The sequence below is a fragment of the Malania oleifera genome, chromosome 1 (genome assembly GCF_029873635.1).
Source record: "Malania oleifera isolate guangnan ecotype guangnan chromosome 1, ASM2987363v1, whole genome shotgun sequence".
NCBI classification, from domain to species: domain Eukaryota; kingdom Viridiplantae; phylum Streptophyta; class Magnoliopsida; order Santalales; family Ximeniaceae; genus Malania; species Malania oleifera.
Window position 1 is genome coordinate 83,158,595 of NC_080417.1, and position 20,406 is coordinate 83,179,000.

A 20,406-nucleotide genomic window follows, 5' to 3' on the forward strand; every position below is an offset into this window, starting at 1 on the left:
CGAACCATGAATTGGTGAGATTATTCGGAAAGGTGGTACATTTTTCATTCCAGAATGCTAAATATAAAGATCTGAAGGTTTAATTCATTATTTTTCACATAACTTACCTTTTTTATTAGCTAAAGCGAGGAATCATCGCAATGTAACTCTATTTTTGGTCATTGTTAATTGAATTCACAAAAGGAAATCTCTTCTAGATTTAGGAACAGTTAGACATCTTCTCCAAGATATACAAGCATCATTACACAGTTTTCACCAATATATCTATATAAATGTACACATGGAACATTTTGGTTCATAGAACGGAACCGGAATGGGATTGCAGTGTGGCACATGCTCGAAAATGTGGAACGCTAGGGGTACGCTTATATAGATACATTGGTGATAAATATACTATGACACCTGTTTATTTAGAGGAGGATGCTTAAGTTGTTCAAAAACTAGAGGAGATTTTGTTCGTTAAATAGATTAATAATGACTGAAAATAGAATCATAATGCAATAATTCTCCACTTAAAATAATAAAAAGTAAGTTATGTGAACAACATTGACTTAAAACTTTGAGATTTTAGATTTAGGATTCCGGAATAAAAATGTACTGTGTTTTGGAACGTTCACACATCACTCACTCGTGTTACCGGGTTTATTAATACACTCATCTACCAAATATCACACTTTTTATTATCCACTCTTTTAAATAATGTTTCCATATATATTTTACAATACCCACAAAGCATGGGTAAATTAAAAGCATGGCCGTGAAATATAATTACAGACCAGCCCATAACCCCGGGATGATACGATCAGTACTGATACAGTTCCAACTTTTCTCTTAAAACCCTTTCGGCTTTCGCCATGTTGCTGGGTTTGCATGAGAAGGAACGCCGACCCCTTAAATGAATTTATGAATTTAGACTTTCCCAAACCGAAGAAGCACAGGAAATGGCAATGGGGCCAAAACCAAAACCCTAGCCGTCACGCCAAAACACACGCCGTTAAGGTAAAAAAGGTCAGAGGAACAGTCCAAAGCACTAAATATGGAATGTAGAAGTCAGGCGAAAGAGATGGAAAGTCTTAATTAATTGATTAATTAAGCACTAATAAATAAAAGAAGAGAAAGGGAATACCTTGCAAAGCAGAGCCGCCACCAACCCCTACAACTCTCTCTCTCTCTCTCTCTCTCTCTCTAGACCACCCCAGGGCTCTCTCCCTCTGTAAACCACTAAAACCCTCAGCAAAAATGAGACTGAATTTGTTCTTCTTAACCCTAATATAGAAGATCAAGCCTATTCGGACTGTCCTGGGGGAGATTAAAGTGCATCTCCATTTAAATTTAAATTTAAATGAAGGTTCGATTGTTAAGCTGATCAAGTCGAAATTTAAATTTAAATGAGGGTTCGACTGTGAAGCTGATCAAGTCGAGGTTTGTGCTCGTTCACAAATTCAGACGAGCCAGAAATCAAGATTATATTCTTTTTTAAAACAAATGAATATATCTGATTGTAAAGCTGATCAAGTTGGTGTCCCTGCTCGCAAGTTTAGACGAAGATTACACTGAAAAATAATGGATATATCCTGTTTTAAAGCTGATCAAGTCGAGGTTCGGTGTTCTTTCGCAAATTCAGGGAGCAGTAAGTCAAGATTACATTCCTTTTTTAAAAAAATTAACGGATATGTCTGTGTGCATCTTCAGACACTGTAGATAATTTCTACCTAAATCTTCTGAAAGGCAATGAAATCATCGTCTTCTAAATTTATTAAGTATTTAGATAATAATAATCATATAGTTGCATGTAGCTTTGTGGCGATAAATTTGGCCGAGAATCGACTTAACTTTAAAAATAAAATGATATAAGAATTAAGTAAAACTTCAAAAATTAAAGTCGGCAATAATCTTTTTCAAACGAGTGACTTTTTTATATTTCTCAAAATTTTAATTAATTTATTTGTTGGATAAAATTGTTTATTTATTTATTATTTCATGTGTCTTAAAAAACAATAGTAGTAAAATTCCAAATATTTAATGATAAATTTGATCGAAAATCAAATCTATTTTGAAAATTTGATGATTTTAAAATCAAGTAATTTTTTTTAAAAAAAGAGAAAACAAAATTAGAGGCAGCATGATCTTTTAAAAACTCAAAATTTTGAATTTTTTTAAAAATTTAATTATTTTTTTGCTAAAATGTTTAAAATCTTCAATTCTATTGGTTATTAAATATTTTTTTATTACTAAAATTTCAATTTTTTTTATTATGTTGGCAATATTACCTATGTTTTAACATAATGTTAAATTTGATTTATAGTCAAATTAATTGTAAAAAGTTTTTGAGAAAAGGTGATATCATTGAAAATGATAAAAGAGGAAGATAAAAGTTAGGAGCTTGAAACTATTTGAGAAGTAACAACGACAAAAATCAAGTTTAAACAAAAATAGAATAAATATCACCCCCTTGGATCTAATAAGACATACAAGCTAGAACTCCTCCCCGCTTAACGAACACATATTTTTATTTGTTCGACTCCATTCAAACAAGTCCAAAAGGCATCTGTGCAACACCATTGATACATCTGAGTATTTCTCCTTAAAGATTCTCTCATTTCTCTACTTCCCCAAATTTCAAACATAAGACTGGTGAAATTGCAAGTTTTAGATTTCTGAGGAACCCCCTATGTCTAGAGAAGTTCCAAGTGTATAGCACTAAATCCAGCATCACCCAAATGAAGATACAATATTTGCCACACTGAGGTCCAGATTGGCCTACTAAAAGAACAATGCAAGAAGATATTATGAAGGAAATCATGTAGTTGTACGAGATTCCTTGAAAATCCGTCAACGGTTTTGCATTTACCATCGACAGTTTCATCCACAGTTTTAGACAAAAACAATTTTTAGAAGGAAATCATCGACAATTTTAACAAACCGTCGACAGTTTTGTCCGTTACTAATATGCCGAGAATCTTCTTGTTACATTATTTGAATATTTGTTGATATCCGATAGACTAAGATTCTCTTAATATGTTATTTGAATATTTGTTGATATCTGATACCATAATATCTTCTTGTTATTTTATTTGAATATTTTTTAATTTGTAACTACCATACTCTGTACAATTTCTATATATAGGACATCTTCATATCAATGAAAGTATTCTGCGAATTCTTTATGGTATCAGAGCTCATTTCTCTAACGAGTTTTTTTTTTTTTTCCTCATGACCGTATCCCCTGAGACTATGATTGTTAACAATTTTGAGCTTACTGGTAGTGGTAACACTCATCTTGTTGCCATCAATGCTAGCTCTCAGCTTCCTCTGAAGCTGACCCCTTCCAACTTTCCTTCATGGCATGCCAAACTAACATACTTGCTCATTGGCTATGATCTCTAGGGTTATCTTGACGGAACCACTATATGTCCGTCACCAACGCTTTCCACCAGCACCTCTTCTCTCGGATCATCTTCTACAGATGCCTCCAATCCGGCCTTTTGGGGTTGAAACATGCAAGATAAGCTGATCCTTCACACTATCCTTGCATCTATCTCTGAACCAGTGATGCCTCTCATTGCTGCTTCAACCACTGCTAGTGATGCATAGTCCAAGTTGCAACGATTGTATGTCAATGTTCATGTACTCGTGTTATTCAGCTTAAGGATGAATTGACTCTCATTCAGTGAGAGTCCCACTTGGTCTTGGAGTATTTCCATGCCATCAAGGTTCTTATTGATGGACTTGCGGTGATTGACTCTCTTGTCTCAGCAGATGACATTACTCTTTACATCCTCAACGACCTCGGTCCTAAATTCTATGATATTGTAGCACCTATTTAGGCATGTGAGACTTCTCTTAGGTTTGAAGAGCTTCGTGACATGTTGGTTGGCCATGAAAGCTACTTGAAACGTGTTGAAGCTTCCAACTCCTCCCTGTTTGCCCATGCAAACACCACTCAACGCCACACTACCGCTTCCAAATTCAACCGCAACCAACGTTCCAGCACCGGTTCCTCTGATCAGAATCGCACCAACTTTGGATACTATAATCACAAAGAGCGGTCTGGTAAGCCCATATTGTTTTCTAGCTATATGACAAAGTGAGATACTCATCTAAGACTTGTCGCTCGATTTTCGACATGAAGTTTGTGAATTGTTCCACTACCACCGGGTCTAACGACAAAAAGTAGCTTGTGGATTCTGCTCCTTCCCACAATATTACCTATGAGCTTGCCAATTTATTTATTCACTCAGAGTATGATGGTACATATGAGGTTGTCATTGGCAATGGCTCAAGTTTCGAGTCACACATGTTGGCTTTATGACTCTTCCCTCTTCCTCGAAGCCCTTTACAATAACTAATACTCTTTGTGTTCTTAATATTCACAAGAATTTGATCTCTGTTCATAATTGCACTTGTTCTAATAATGTCTATCTTGAGTTTTATCCATTTCATTTTCTTGTGAAAGATCGGAGCACGGGGGCGACTCTTCTTCGCGGTAAATGTCAAGATGATGTCTATCCAATGTCGATGACTTCTCTCGCTACCAAGTCTTCTGTTTTAGTACTTGTTGGTGAACGAACAACATCTGACTTTTGGCATAGACAACTTGGGCATCCGTTGAAAAAAATTGTTGATTTTGTTATTCGTCGATTTTCTATTCCAGTTGTAGTGTCTCGTACCTCTTTACCATCTCTTTGTACTGTTTGTCAACGCAATAAAAGTCATAAATTGTCTTTTTCCACTTCTCTTATTAGTACTCATCCTCTTGAATATTTATACACAGATCTTTGGGGCTCTACGTCTTCCACTTTAATTGATGGGTTTCGTTTTTATATCTTATTTGTTGATCATTTCACCAAATATTGTTGGTTGTTTCCTATCCATCATAAAAGTGATGTTCGTTCCATTTTCTATCAGTTAAAAGGGCTACTTGAAAAATAATTTGGCTTTCAAATCAAGCACTTATACTTCAATAATTGGGGGGTGGGGGTGGGGGAATATCATGCTCTTCGCCAATATCTTTCTTCTAAGTCCATTAGTTAGCTAATCACCGCTCCTCATACGCTTCAACAGAATGGTACAAGTGAACGTCAGTATCGTCACATCGTCGAAACAGGCCTAACTATATTGAGTCAAAGGAGTCTTCCTCCATCTCATTGGTCCTATGCATTTCAGGTAGCGGTTTATTTAATAAATTGTATACCCATTACTATTTTAAAAAATAAAAGTCCATTCGAGTGTTGATTTGGTCGTCTACCCGATTACAAGAAGTTGCGTATTTTTGATTGTCAGTGTTACCCATGGCTAAAACCTTATACCACCAGTAAACTACAATGAAAATCAATGCCTTGTCTCTTCCTCAGTTACTCGAGCTTGCAAAGTGCCTATAAGTGTATAAACCTTATTACATCTTGCATCTACTTGTCTAGGCATGTGGTATTTGATGAGTGCATTTTTCCTGTTTCTTCCTCTACCCATTTCAATGTGCCCTCCCTATCTGTTTTGGATGCTAACACACAAGCTCTTGTCATACCAGCGCTCCGAATCCATTTTCCCAGCCATCTTATTCCCCTACACAATCTCGACCAACATAAATGATTCCAACTACCACACCTACAACTTCGAACCGGCCCACTTGTACCCATGCCATGATTGCCCGATCTATGAATAATATTCATAAACCCAAACACCTTTACTTCACCAAAAAACATCCTCTTCCTCAACCTGTAGAGACCACATGTGTGTCTCAGACCTTGAAGGATTCCAAGTGGAGGCATGCTATGTCAAAGGAGTTCACTGTTTTGGTTAAACATGACATATGGGAGCTTGTTCCACTACGCTCCACCATCAAACCTGTTGGATGGAAATAGGTTTTCCGAATCAATCGAAATCCTAATTGTAGTATTTCTCGCTATAAAGTAAGGTTGGTGGCCAAAGGTTTTCATCAACAACATGGTTTTGATTATAATGAGACATTCAACCATGTTGTGAAGCCGGTGACTATTCAAGTTGTCATCTCCATTGCTGTTCAAAAAAATTGGCCACTTTGACAGTTGGACGTTAATAATGCATTTTTGCATGGCCGACTTCAGAAGCATGTCTTCATGGTTCAGCCTTTGGGTTTTGTTGATCCTAAAATGCCTTCTCATGTTTGCAAGTTAAAAAAGTTTTTGTATGATTTGAGACAAGCACCTCGTGCTTGGTATCAAGAACTGAACATGTAACGACCCCAAAAATAATAAGCCAAGAAGTGTAAAAATAAAATAAAATAATTAATTAATTAATTAAAAATTGTTAAATTAAATTAATTAAATAAATAATATGATGGATATATAAGTATACATACATATATATATATATATATATATACATATATACATGGATAAAGTAACATGTGTGTGTGTATATATATGTATGTAATATTATAAGGATATACATATATATATCTATATAATAATAGTATTATATTGGATATTGGAATACAATGCAATGCTTCTCTGGAAGCATCCAAATCAAAAATTTGGATTGAACATTCAGGAGCCAACTGAATGCTCTCGTCTCTCTTTTACTCTCTCTCTCTCTCTCTCTCCTCACGCCATCTTTCTCTCTCTTCAATTCATTCTTCGATTTTCGGCCGATTAAAAAACAAAAAATACCATTAGGTGTCATTCTCGGCCATTAACATTTTAACCGAAGTGGATTCATGATTAGGGCGTCGTAGACACCACTCCTGTGATAAGGTAAACTCTTCTCTCTCTCTCTCTCTCTCTCTCTCTCTCTCTCTCTCTCTCTCTCTCTCTCTCTCTCTCTCTCCTTTATTTATCTTCAGATCTTTAGCTAAATTGACGATCAGACGTGATATCAGGGTCCCAACTTCGATTCTCATCATTTTAATCGGAGCAGATTTTTGATTTAGGGATCCTAGGCACTACTCCAAGGCTAAAGTGAGGAGTACAAATTATGTTTATTATTTTAAAAATTTAACCAATTAAATCCTTGTATTTAATTATTAAATTGTAGTATTTGATTATATTAGATTTTTGGAAATATTCATAAGATTAAGTTAAACTGCAAGGATTTGATTAAATAGATTTTTGGGGAATATTTTGGAATTAGATCAAATTGCGGAGATTTGATCATATTGATGTTTTTAATATGTTAGAAATTAAATTTAAATATGGAAATTGGATCAAACCAGCATTTTTAGAATTTAATCGGTTGATGGGAGCGTGTAAGCCTAGGAATATTAAGATAATTATAATTTTGGGGTTGAGCTGATTGAATTGGGAAAATATGATTTCAGGATTTTGAACTCCGAATGCCGCGGGTGTGGGTTTAGAGATTTTAGCAGACACCCTCTCAGTAAGCAGGTAAGGGGAATAAATTATAACAGATATTTTTAGAAAAATTAACTGGTTGGAATTAAGTATGTGAAATTGTGAATATTGTTTATGGTGCGGTACCAAACTTGAAGAGGTGAAAGCCGCGCCTGCCCATTGATGCATCCCTAGTAATTCATCGAGATAAACTCTCAGGAGCAATCGATATCGTGACATTGAGGTCATCAAAGTCACAAGTCGTCCTTACCACTTGAACCAACCTGACCGGATAAGAACACATGAATCTTAGTATAGCATGTTTTCTTTTGATCTTTGCGAGCATTGTTTTTTCCTTTCTGATGACACTGTATAAATTACACTGCATGCCTTGGCTTGAAGAGAGCTTGCATGATAGAAATTTAAACCTTCTGTTTAAGTACGTGCTACTGCCATTCAACTTTCTGCCTCAGGTGTTTCCTTAATAGAGAATAATCAATGGGTCAAAATAGAAGGGAATTCTTAAGTTCTGTTTGGGATTGGCTATTTTTAGAAATAGGGGTACTTCTAATAAAATAATTTGATAGTTTGTACTAAGAAAATATGTATTAACAAAAATAAAATAAAATAAAAATCTAAAATTTTTATGAAATTATAACATGATGTTCTATTCCTAAGTTTCGCCATAGAAATATTTATTGCTATCATATTCATTTGAATAGAATAGAATAAGTATTTATATCTATACGAGTAGAGATCTCGTGCTATGCACGGGATTTGATTTTATATGAAATAACATTGTTAAATCGTAAGGCTACAAATTTTAACGAATTATATACAATTTTTAGAATTTTGATAACATTTTAATATATTTCAAACACTTTCTTTAAACACAAATTTGATAAAGAAAAAAAAAACATGTGTTGAAAGTTTGAAACTCATGCATAAATAAAATTGTCCATCTTTTGAAGCTTACCATAAAATTTTAATTTAACTCTTATGACAACTAATAGTAATTGGATAAATTTTAATCATATTTGAATTAAAATTTTATTACTATTGGTAGTTACAAAAATAATTAATTTAGTTATTAGTTTTGATTACGAAAAACGTTGCTCTAAGTATTCTTAGCCATTGAAAAATATAACATTCAAAATTATTAGGGGACTTTAAACAGTAATAAACTTATTTTATAGGATGGTTTTAACATATTAATTTTTTTTATTTATTATTAAAAAAGTAATTCATTTATATTTGTGAAAATTATTAATTCAATCATATTATTATTATTATTATTATTATTGATTAAAGAATTTATAAATTCTATTAGTGATAGCAAAGAGATTAAGTCAATTGTTGGTGATTATAATAAATAAATTATAAATTTAAGAGGACGTTTCAAACTGCTAATCATTTGGTTTATGTGGGTTTTCAAAATATTAATTATTTTATTTATTATTGCATAAACTAATTCATTTATTAACAATGGTTATAAAGATTATTAATTCATATTATCACATTATTAATTTTAATTAAAAGATAAATTTAAATTTAAATTACAAAACAACAAATTATTTGAATTGTTAGTGGTTATGAAAGTTTTAATTCAATTATTAATGGAGAGTAAATGCAGTAAAGGTAAATATATATATTTCTCAATAATCATAATTAGATAAATTTTTAAAATTTTGATATGATTTCAAGACCAAGACTAATTAAATTACTTGATTTCTAAAGATCCCAATTGGTTTTTTGAGCTTAAGATTATTTTAGTTTTTTTTATAAAAGAAAACATTTAAAATTCAAATTGTAGGTTTTAAACTTACAAATTGATGGATTTAGTTTAAATCATATTTGTTATGAAACTTAGATTGATTTAAAAACTCGTAAAGGGCAATTCACGAGATACAATAACTATCTCATAAAAGTAATGTTATATTTACCTATCAAATATTAGACGAGGGTCCTTTTTTTTTTTCGTCAAGAATCGTTCAATGCATCTGTTGATTCGGAATCATGGGTAGATGTCACGGATGATAAGCCGATTTCTTTTCTCTCTATCACATTAAAAAAATCGCAACGAAGGCTAATATCTTGTAATTTGGTTACTCGACAATTAACCAATGGAGAATATATATATATATATATATAGAGCACACAAATTCATTCATCGTGGGGGTGTTGCCCATGTCATAAAAAAAAAAAGAAAAAAAAAACCCCAAACAGTAGAACGTAGGAGAGCAGCAAATACCAAAAGCTTGCGTACGCAGGTTTTTATTTCTATAGAGTGGGGGTATCAGGCAGCCTCGATACAAATCAAAAGCAAAAGCGTTTATTGGGAACGACCTCTAAAGAATATACAAATCAAGAGCAGAATTATTTCTTTTTCCATCTGCCTCTGCCTCTGCTTTCAACAAAATTCCATTTTTATTCAGCTAACTCGCGACTAATCGTACATTAAACAACTCAACTGTACGGTTGGGACTTCTGTAGAATCATCTTAGCTTTTCACGACGTGATGCTGCTTCTCTTTTCAGATCACTGCAAGTTCCACATAGAAAAACAAAGCAACAATGAGACCCAGTCCCAAAATTCAGTAGTAAGGCACTCAAAAATGAAAGCCAAACAAACCTGCATCGTGGAACTTTACAGTCTGAACTCCTACAATATTTGGAGTGCAGAATCAGTATCAACCAGGCCTTCTTACAGGGTTGACAACCCCCAGCAACTCGAACGCTGCATTTACGTGCATGGTGGAACAGCTTTTTAATTTGAAGGCAACATGGGTACGAACACGGGCGACTCAGAGCTGCCGAACATTGAGACGAATGCAGTGCGATATTCAACAATTCCCTTACCTGTTTTGCCAAATTACATGTTGGTTAGTCGAGACTACCAACCAAACAATACATATAAAGCTGAGAATAAGCAGCCAATAATCGGTCTGCCATAAAATAACACTGCCGCCTATGAACTTCTGTACAACCAACCCCCGACTTCTAAGTCCTTAAAAATGAACAATTAGTACATGAACATATAAGATCATTATTTCGTTTCAAGATAATTGAATTCCTGTATAATATATATCACGCAATCGGAGATATGAATTCTTTGTTATTTTTATTATTAGTATTATTGTTATTATTGAAACGTAACTTGCAGATTATGGGAACATTGCGCATACCATTTCTTTTTTTCTCTGCTTGGTCTCTTTACTCTCCGTGACCCTAACAGATAGCCCAGATGACTGATGAAGATGATATAGAATCATCATAGATGAATGCTTCGCTCGCCGCAGTGTATCAAATTGATAGTGGTTTTCTTGACAAAAGCTCAGGAAAGCTTGTCTATTATTAAAGAAAACATTGTCTATACAAATATCATCATCCTCTGTATCAAAAGGAAGATCCTTCACCAAAACCTGTAAAGAACAATCAAAAAATAAAAATTATAGGCATGATGACCTAGTTTGAATGACGTGCATATCAGTGTATCTTATAGACAATAGGAGGAGAGTTTCAAGAATTTCTGGTGAAGCGAAGAATTCACCTCAGAGATAATATGCTTTCCCTTGCTGTTGGAAACATGTGCATTTGTCTGATTGTGGCCGTGCTCAGAGTTATGGCAACTGCAAAATATGAACGAAAGGAAGGTGAGTGACAAAAAAGAAGGAAATTGCTACCGTAATCTGCATATTGCAGTCAACAATAAACTTTCTTCACAAAACTTCGAACAAATAGTTACTGGTAGATGGACATGACAAGAGAATAGTACAATAGAATCCATCATTATAAACACAGATAATATTTGAAAAGATCAAAAGAAGAAGACATGGTTTATTAATTAACACATGTATGGGAGGGCAACTGTCCATTGCATGAGAAAAATCGCAATTCTCTCAAATGCTTAGGTTCAAGTGTTGAGAGCTGCCACTTAATGGCAAAGTGCTAAAGGCTATGGCTATCCCCAGACCATCAATGCCCTGCTGGTGCTGGGGTAGACAGCATGGTTAATGGTTACACATGCAAGCAGGATATAACTCTTCATGGTCTTGAATTTCCACATAACATTAAACTCAAAAACCTGGTTTTTCATTCCTGAGTAGCAAAAGGAAATGCACATGCAATCTTAATAGAGATTCATTGCACTTATATTGCAACTGGAAAGGCACATCCAATGTTAATAATAATTAAATCAATGATATTTCTGCCAGTGAGCACTCAGCCTCACTTCATTAGACAGCCTCTTCAAACAATCTAATATACATTTCTTATTTTATAGATGAACACTTGATCCATTTGATCTCTTGCTACTCTTGACAGTTAGATCCCAAAAGGAAATAAAAAAGAGAGTTTCCCCCACAAGGGTACTTCAAAATAATTCAAAGGTCACACCTAAAATATTAGAAACAGATAAAGAGCCATAATGAGAGACATCCTGAGAATTCAAATCTATAGCAATCACACTACACTTAGATATTGATTCTAAGACCATATAAAATCTCCAAAACAAATAAAGACAAAAAAAGGATTGAAGTTTGAAGCTACATTATTCAATGAAAATTGATTTTTATCACACTTCGAATCTAGTTGGAACCTTTACATGGTTTCATATTGGAATAGAAAATGAATGCAGATAAAAATAAGTAAAACTTCAATTTGTAGGAGAACAACAGGAAACAGGAAAACTGTGTATAAAAATACCATGTTGACATAGGATGTAACAGAGGCAACGAAGATATATGATTCTGATATAAAAATTTTCTTAAAAAAAAAACATGGGGATCTTAATGCACAAATGCTCTTGGCAAAGCATGGTTTGGGGAGGTTTAGTCATAAGCATAAAGCAGCCTTATATGGAGAGGCCAATTTTGTGATCCAAACCCATGACAACCAAATCACTGCAGCAGCCACCTTTGAGATATTCGAAAGCCCCGAAACATATGATTCAGATAAGAGGAGAAGTAAAAGCAAATGGACGTGTGAGTGTAGAAAATAATTACCTTTGGCACAGCAGAAAATTCTTGCATTGATTGCAGCGCCATTGGCTTCCAGATAGTATCACTTCATGGCAATGTGTGCAAACAAATTGCAAGTGAACCACGATAAAATCTTCCTTCATTGGTAATATGGTTTGCCCCAACTGTGAAAGGAGAAAGGAGACAACTTATAAGTAGCAAGTCCAAAAATGCTAAGATCCTGGGCAGTGGGGTTTGAGAAAAAAGAATTTTTAATTTTTAGGAAAATCAAACAAAAATTTTCATAAAATACCATGGTTTCCACAGACATGCAGAGAGAGAGAGAGAGAGAGAGAGGGAGAGTATATCTACAAATACCACTATTGTGATCTTTATTGTTCTTATGCTAGATAGGGAAATAGAATCATTAAAGACACTATTGAAAGACCAAAAATTTCTCAACATGTAACATTAACTGTGGTAGCATACCCCTATCCAACCTCACATCAATCAAAAAGAAAAGAAAAACCTACATCCATGCTAAAAACAAAACCATTCACACTAAGCTTATAAATAGCTTACAACAAGAAGCCTTAAGTCCCACTATGTGGGATCAGCTATATGAATTCTTTTCCGCCAATGCACACAATTAAGGGCATTTTCCTGGACTAACTTAAAAGCTGTTGAATCCCATCTTACTACCTCATTCCAAATTTTTAGGTCTACCCCTACCTTTTCTAGTACCATTAACAATAACTAGCTCGCTCCTCCTCATTAGTACATTACTTGGCCTATATTTCCCCAAAATTATCTAAGTCATCCCTTCCTTATCTTATCTTCTTTTTGCGCTATGCCTAATTTACAGTGAATACGTTCATTCCCTAATTTATCCATTAATATTATATCACTCATCCACCTTAGCATTCGCAGTTCAAAAACATTTACTTTTTGAATATGTTTTTTCTTAGTTGCCCAACATTTTGACCCATATAGCATGGCTGGTCATCCATTTTTTCTTATTTCTACATATTCTTAAAACTGGTCCAATGAGTAGTCAATCTGTGCAAAGGATTATATTTTCAGTACATTCACTATGATAAGAAAATCAGCTGAAATGAGACAAGACATCTATGTGACCAAGAAGGCCATCTCACTAATTGGATTTGAACCAATATCAACGCTACTTGCCCTTTAGTAGATCGTGAGTAGATCTATCGTCCTCCTCATTATAGTCCACCTAGAATCAATAGCATTTCATCAAAATTCATCCTATCTTTTAACCTTAGTAGTCCTATGCATAGTAAGCACTATAGCTAGCCCCAATTACGGCTACTGATAAAATAAGACAAGGAGCCAAAAACAAGACGAAATAGTATGTATAAAGTAAAACCTCTAGACTCTAAATCTATTCTCCACAGTTCGAACTTAGATTCTCCCATCCTCCTACTTTCATCAATCAATACAATATCATTTACAAATAGCATACACCATGGGTTCTAGTCTTGGATATTGATGAACTCACTAGGAATATCTAGAACAATGGCTTCTGAAGAGAAAAAGTATAATGTAGGAACAACATTGTATAAAAGTAAATCCATAGAAGAAAACACAATTTCATATCAAATGACAACTATTTAATAAATCCTAAACTAGGTGAATAGTACTTCCAATATAAAGTAGACACATGATCAAGTGTCAATATGTTGCAAAAAGTTGACTTGCCCGCTGCCTATATACAGCCCTGCTCTTCTATGTGCACAGTGGAATCCAAGTGACAGGCATTGGACAAGTGGGTTAGTAGGGGAGCAATTAAGGGGAAAGAAAAAGAGAGAATATCTTAAGCAATAGAGAAAGACTCATTCTTTTCTTTCATACTCCTTGGAGGCATCGCTCTCCTTCTCTCTGCAGAAGCAAGATAAAGAAACCATGCATCTAAAGAAACAGGAATGATGAAATTTCTTTTTCTATAAGACAGCACCCAAACAAGAGGAGGGGTCTTGATTCTCAATGTGCTACTGTAGCACTTGAGGACAGAGGACATTCCCCTTTATTATGTAGACACATATTTGTGTTACTATGCTATATAGTAGAGTAGAAATTTTACCTTCTGCATCAGTAGAATATCTTTGGCAGCTTCATCAGATTGGTAGGTCTGTGCCATGGCTTTTAAACTTCTGTTCGATAGTAGTTTCTTCATCTTTTTCTGCAACCCTTCTCCACTTTCTTCTTCAATATTCCTGATCATATCTTCTGCAACCCCTGCCCAATAGTCTCCATCGAAAAGTGGCAACCGAGATGCAGTTACCTTGGTGTCGCAATCCTCAGAGGGTACGAAGAATTGGTCATATAAATTAGTGAAGTTCGCAATGACTTTTCCTATTTCTGCTTTTCTCAGCATTGACTTATACCTGCACACATGAACGTATAGTAAGACACACAAACAAACACTCTCAGAATACTATGTTACTTTGTGCACATATCCTAACTGCATATGCACATACATTTGAAAGTGATTTTCTAGGTATGTGTATGTGTGTGTGTGTGTGTGAGAGAGAGAGAGAGAGAGAGAGAGGGAGAGAGAGACCACTGCCGCAGCTTATCAGACTTTGGTGTTTTCTGAATCTCTGGATGACAATACAGAATATAGTCGTCTCCCTTTAATGGAGGACAAGCCCATAAAAAGCAGCTTGCAAAACCTCGTTTCTTGCAGTAATCAAGGTACCCTATCTGATGATCACAACCGAAGAAATAGTCAGCAGCCAGTTTTGTGATTTAATTGTTTATTTGTTCATTTTAGCTAGGATTTTATTAAACTGTTTCAGTAGTCAAGCACAAGACAGCTCATACAATAGTAGGCTTATAAAAAAAATAAATAAAAAATAAATAAAACAAAAGAAAAAGCTTACCAATATTTCATGGTAAACGAAGGTACGAAGAGCTTCTCCAGTAACTGTTTTTGTCTCTGGCCTGAAGTACTTGACAGAATCAAGATATGAAATATAAACACAGCGCTGATTTGGGTGATGACATTCAGAACCAAACTCCTGGACGAACATTGCTAAAAGACACACATCTACGCCTTCAATCTTCTGAAACATGAGAATCACCTAAAATGGAAGAGAACAAATGGGCAGGGCTTGCCCCTCAAAAACAAATATAACAAACAAAAAGCAATCCAAAAAGATAGCCAAATTGCAGAATATTTCGGAAGATAAAGCTAACACCCACCACACCACCACCCACCCCCCCCCCCCCCCCCCCGGGGGGGGGGGGGCGGCCTCTCCCACCTTGATATGAATAAAAAATAACTACCACCTCTAAGAATTTGAGGGTGTCCTGTAATGCCTTGGGCTAACAGGTCAAGAATGTGAGCCAACAGGGGTAACACGATGTCAAGGGATGTTTTGAAGCTTAATTGTTCTAAAAGTCCTCATTCATGCCCAGGGAAAATAAATAAAATAGATATAATAAAACAAAGAACTGATGAATATAATTTATCACCAAATTCATTCTTCAAGATTATAAGATAAAAGCCTACTGTTTCCATCACATATAATTAGAATACACATATGAATATTCAAAGCTAGGAAAGGCCAAGGAATTTCATAACCAAGTGATAGTTCAGGGTTATTTCAAGTCCTCAAAGGCAAGGTGTTATTTCAGGACATCTCAAGGGAGGTCCGTCCTATTTGCTCCTAATTAACACCCCTCTCCCCAACCCCAACAGGGAAAAAAAGCAAAAAGAGCTTAAAAATAGACTACATCTTACCTTTGATCTGTATGGGAATTCAGATGGATAATTCACGCTATGAAAGATATCTTGGAGCCGCTTCCCCACTTTCAGCTGTTTGTTAATGGATAAAACCACTCTAACAACGATATCTTCTACTCTAGGTACCTTGAATTGATTGAAAATTATACATTATACATCTAACACTGCCATACGAGGACTGAGCAGCACAAAACATTTTCTACTATTCAATTTGATAAAGTGAAAGGAGGGAGAAAAACTAGACAGAGTTTGTATCTCAATGTCTTACCTCGTCAATGTTCTTCCCTTCCATCTTTGCCCTCTCTTTTCTCTCTTTCTTGAGACGCCAAAAAAGCCGCTTCTCTATGTGATCACTGAGCTTTGATCTTGGAAGATCTTTTGCGGCAAAACCAACACCTGATGATAGGGGACTTTGCTTCCCTGTATCCATTTCCTTCAAGTAGCATTTTGGGCAAATGAACTCTTCTTTTCCCTCCAAATCTGTTTTATCATTGAAGAGAGCACATATCTGGTGCTGCCACTCATCACATCTATCGCATTGAACCCACTACAAGTACACAACACAACCAGATGAAGCCACATGAAGTAAATCCAATCTATAAAGAGAGATAACTTGTTATCTTACCGGTTCATCATTTTCTTGATCATTCTGTTTCTTATCCAGCACTGTCTTGGTGATAACAGTCCCATCTAGTGCTATAATATCACGTCTGGCCTTCTTATAGCATGAGGTGCAGAAGCAATAACTTGTACCATTACCATTTGGAGCACAGTAATAAGTCACCCTGGGCTTGATACGGCCATCACAGCGTGAACAATATATTGGTGCTGCTGCAAATGAAAGATTCTCCATGCCGCACAACTGACACAAGTTTTCCCTTGCAGCATGTGTCATCGTGTTTTCTTTTACTTCCTGTCTCAAAAAAGATGCACAATAAGCATATCAAAGGTAATAAGCATTTAAATGTAGGCATAAGCAATTGAAGAATGAATACTCGTACTATAGCAAAAGGTGTGATAAGGAGTATATGTGTTGTAATTTATAAAGCATATTTGGTTAAAAGGTATAATAGTATTTATGCATTTATGTCTAGATTTTACTGTAAATACAGTAGCCCCCCACAAAAAACTTATTCTGAAGGGATATAAATGTTAAGACGGGGGAGTGTCTGCATAGGCAGGCTTGATATGCATTGGTGATTGCCAACTTGATTCAAAAACTTAAGCTATTAGGTCTTGGGCCCAACCATATGTATAAGCACCCATCCTCCACTATATTTTTCCAATATGGAACAAACGCACTAGTGGAATTCTCAACAATAAAATTATGATATTAATAACAAAAGAAGTAATCAGTACTTGATGTACATACCTGTTCAGCACACTGTCCAAGACTCAACATATGTTCCTTTAGCTGCTTGGCTGTGAAAAATTCAATAATAGAGACAGGTTTCTTAATTGATTTCTCTGAGTTAATTCCTGAGTCACAATCAGTTGCTTGTGCTATAGGTTCAGTTCTTGAAACTGCTGCAGACTCATTGAACTTGGTCCTGACTTGTAAAGCCTCTGCTTTATGAACAATGAGCTCTTTAGAAGGAACAGGCAAATTTGAAGAAGACAATGTAGAAGAATCGTCTGGGACTTTTTTTCTGATCTCACTAATGCTTGTAAGCTTTATCTGCTCTGGTTCATGATCAACAATGACCACTTCATGGGAATTGGATGCAAACTCATTATTCTGTCTCTCAGAAGTATGAGTGACATCATTGCTATTCTCACTACTGCTTGTATGCAGAGGGCTTCTTCTTAACAGGTTTGTGTTCATCCTATTAAGTTCAGAATCAAAAGATACAGGATATTTAAGCCTTTGGCGCAAGTGTGGAAGTTGATCAGGAGCAAAGGGCTGATACACTGAAGGAGCCTGTGAAGGAGCCTGTGCACAAGAAATACCATTTTCAAATGAATATTGAATTTCCAACTTCTTCAATCGTTTCAACGGACGTGGTATTTCTTCAGAACTGTTGGAGCTCACCCTAGCACAATCTCCCCAACGACAAGCTTGTACAATACTGAGGTTACTTATATCAGTGACAGATAACCTTCGAACAGGTCCACAAATGCGACAACCAGAATCATGACAGTTATCAAAATGGGATACAAGTGAACTATACAAGCCACAGTCACATACACTGCAACTGCAAATATTCAAGTGCATAAAACTCACAAAGGGAATTTTTATTTGACTGTCCCCCTTGGATGCCGAGGATGATCTCTGGTAATTGGTATATAAACATAAAACTTTATGTGCCCGACTAAGCCACAACACATCACTTGAATTTTCAACAAATTTGCAACATTTTGAAGCATCAAGATGAACCCTTTGCAATTGTTGTGATGGAAGTTGAGGCTGCACAGCTGCATTTTGTCCTATATTTTGATTGCATGACTCATATGGATGTGCTTGGGCCTCAAGTGGCTTATCAAATTTCAACCATGACTGATAAGGCTGCTTCTGGGACAATTGAGATGCTAGCATCTTTTGTTGAGATATGTTCAAGTCCTCATAAGCTGAACCATATGTATGAAAGATCATTTTTGCAAGTATCTGAATCTTCTATCGATGAATTAGGTTGTGGTATTTGCATGTACGAATGTGAGAATTCCAAGTTCCTGTCAATTGTAGACTGAATGTCCATCAGATAAGCATTCTTGTGATCACCAGCACAATAAGTATGTAAATTGTATTGAATTAACTTTGCCTGGCCAAAGTAATCATTTAAAAAGAGGAGATATGTGAGAGAGAAAAAAAAGAAGAGGTACAAAAAAATAGAAGTGCGACTGTTTCTTTATGTATACCCTTCATCAAGAAAATTTACTTATATTCAGAGCACCAATGAATTAAATAGTTTATTACGTTCAACTTATTCAACTTTAATGTTTCAAAGGTAAAAAAACAAATAACAAGATAGGTGACCTGGTCTCATATACAATGATATGGAAATGGATGTGCATTGCTGAGTTGCATGTGCCACTAATCCCAACTACCTGAATACAAAAATCAACAAGTTTGTGCCTGACTGTAACAAAAGTTTGTGCTTTGAGTATACCAGATTTGTGTATCACAGTGTTACCTAGATCGTGGAATGTTCTGGTTCATGGGAAAGGAATGGTATCGCATTACTGCACATGGAATGGTATCGCATTACTGCACATTCTTTAGAAAGTGGAACACTAGGGGTATAATTAATTAGATATCCTGGTGAAAAATGTGTAATGACACGTGTATATTTTGAAGAAGACATTGAGCTGTTTCTAAATCTAGAAGAGATTTTCTGTTGTGGAATAGATTAATAATGAAATAATAGAATTAAAATGTGATGATTCCTCATTTTAACCAAATAGTAAGTTATGTTTTTGAAAAATATTAACTAATGCTTTGGATATTAGATTCAGCATTCTGGAACAAAAATGTACCACATTTTGGAACATTTGTACCAATTCATGGGTCACTAGGGTGTTGGCGTTTTCTGGTAACTATGGTGTAGGGTATGTTAATACTAAAGCCGAGTTTTAACCTGCAAAATTGGCTACGATTCTGTAAGTTTTTTAGAATCCTGGGAAATAAGCCAGGGACACAGACAAGATACAGAAGTCAATGATAACTGGAAACTAGGGGATTTATTTTATACAGTTAGAATGATGAAAGCCAGCAGAAGGCAGGGGTGAAAAATATTGAGAAGAAAAGAAAATGTTAAAACATGAATGCAAATATAAAATTTAGAGGGTACACATTCTAGTTAAAGAAAAAGCATGTTTTGTCTTAGAGGAGAGCTAATTCTATATTCCCCAGACGCCAATTTGGTGCGAGAGTGTTGTGCCAGGGGCATGACATAAAAGCATATTTTGAAGATTTTTCCATGATGTTCATGAGTGATGAACTGAGTACAGAATTTTTTTAGCCAATACATGTGTTAAAATTTCTTGTCCACTTGGGGGCTCAGAAAAATGAGAAAATGAGAAATAAAATAAATTATGACTGTCATACTTATGTTGTATAGCTTTAAAAAAAATGTATTATTCTTTATAAGCCAAGAATGAAAATATAAACTAAGCAAAATATATGCATTGGACTTGCATATTGCATTTTGGTTTTTCAGGTCATGAATAATGGCAAAATCATAAACTCCAGCACAAAATATTCTACTCCTTTTTCCCCAAGCCTCTTCTCAGCAAAAAATCAAAGAATTAATGAAAATGTCATGCACATAAAGACATAATTAAAAACTCCACAAATTTGTAATATTTTGTGACAATGGCCAAAAAGCATATCCCAACCAAATGAATATTGGAATACATAAACTGTTCAACAG

At 35.1% G+C, this 20,406-nt stretch overlaps 1 protein-coding gene across 1 annotated transcript; it reads right to left on the reverse strand.

Annotated features, from left to right (window-relative positions):
* Positions 1-9,802: 9,802 nt before the first annotated feature.
* On the reverse strand, positions 9,803-18,629 carry LOC131145993 (probable histone acetyltransferase HAC-like 1). Its single transcript, XM_058095251.1, has 12 exons — positions 17,409-18,629; positions 16,662-16,949; positions 16,305-16,583; positions 16,034-16,162; positions 15,171-15,371; positions 14,849-14,991; positions 14,369-14,672; positions 12,310-12,449; positions 10,857-10,935; positions 10,492-10,728; positions 9,939-10,165; positions 9,803-9,848 (listed from the first exon to the last, which is right to left on the reverse strand). The coding sequence occupies exons 1-12, from the start codon at positions 18,627-18,629 to the stop codon at positions 9,803-9,805; spliced, it is 3,294 nt and encodes a 1,097-aa protein (XP_057951234.1).
* Between the last annotated feature and the right edge of the window lie 1,777 nt (positions 18,630-20,406).

Bases quoted from the DNA above. Each gene is read 5' to 3' on its own strand.
- LOC131145993 (XM_058095251.1), bottom strand. From the start codon at position 18,629: ATGATCTTTCATACATATGGTTCAGCTTATGAGGACTTGAACATATCT. The intron at 16,950-17,408 runs GTATGTACATCA...TTTTTGAGACAG, and splicing joins TTGGACAGTGTGCTGAACAG to GAAGTAAAAGAAAACACGAT. The intron at 10,166-10,491 runs GTATGCGCAATG...TTGGCAAAACAG, and splicing joins AGCAGAGAAAAAAAGAAATG to GTAAGGGAATTGTTGAATAT.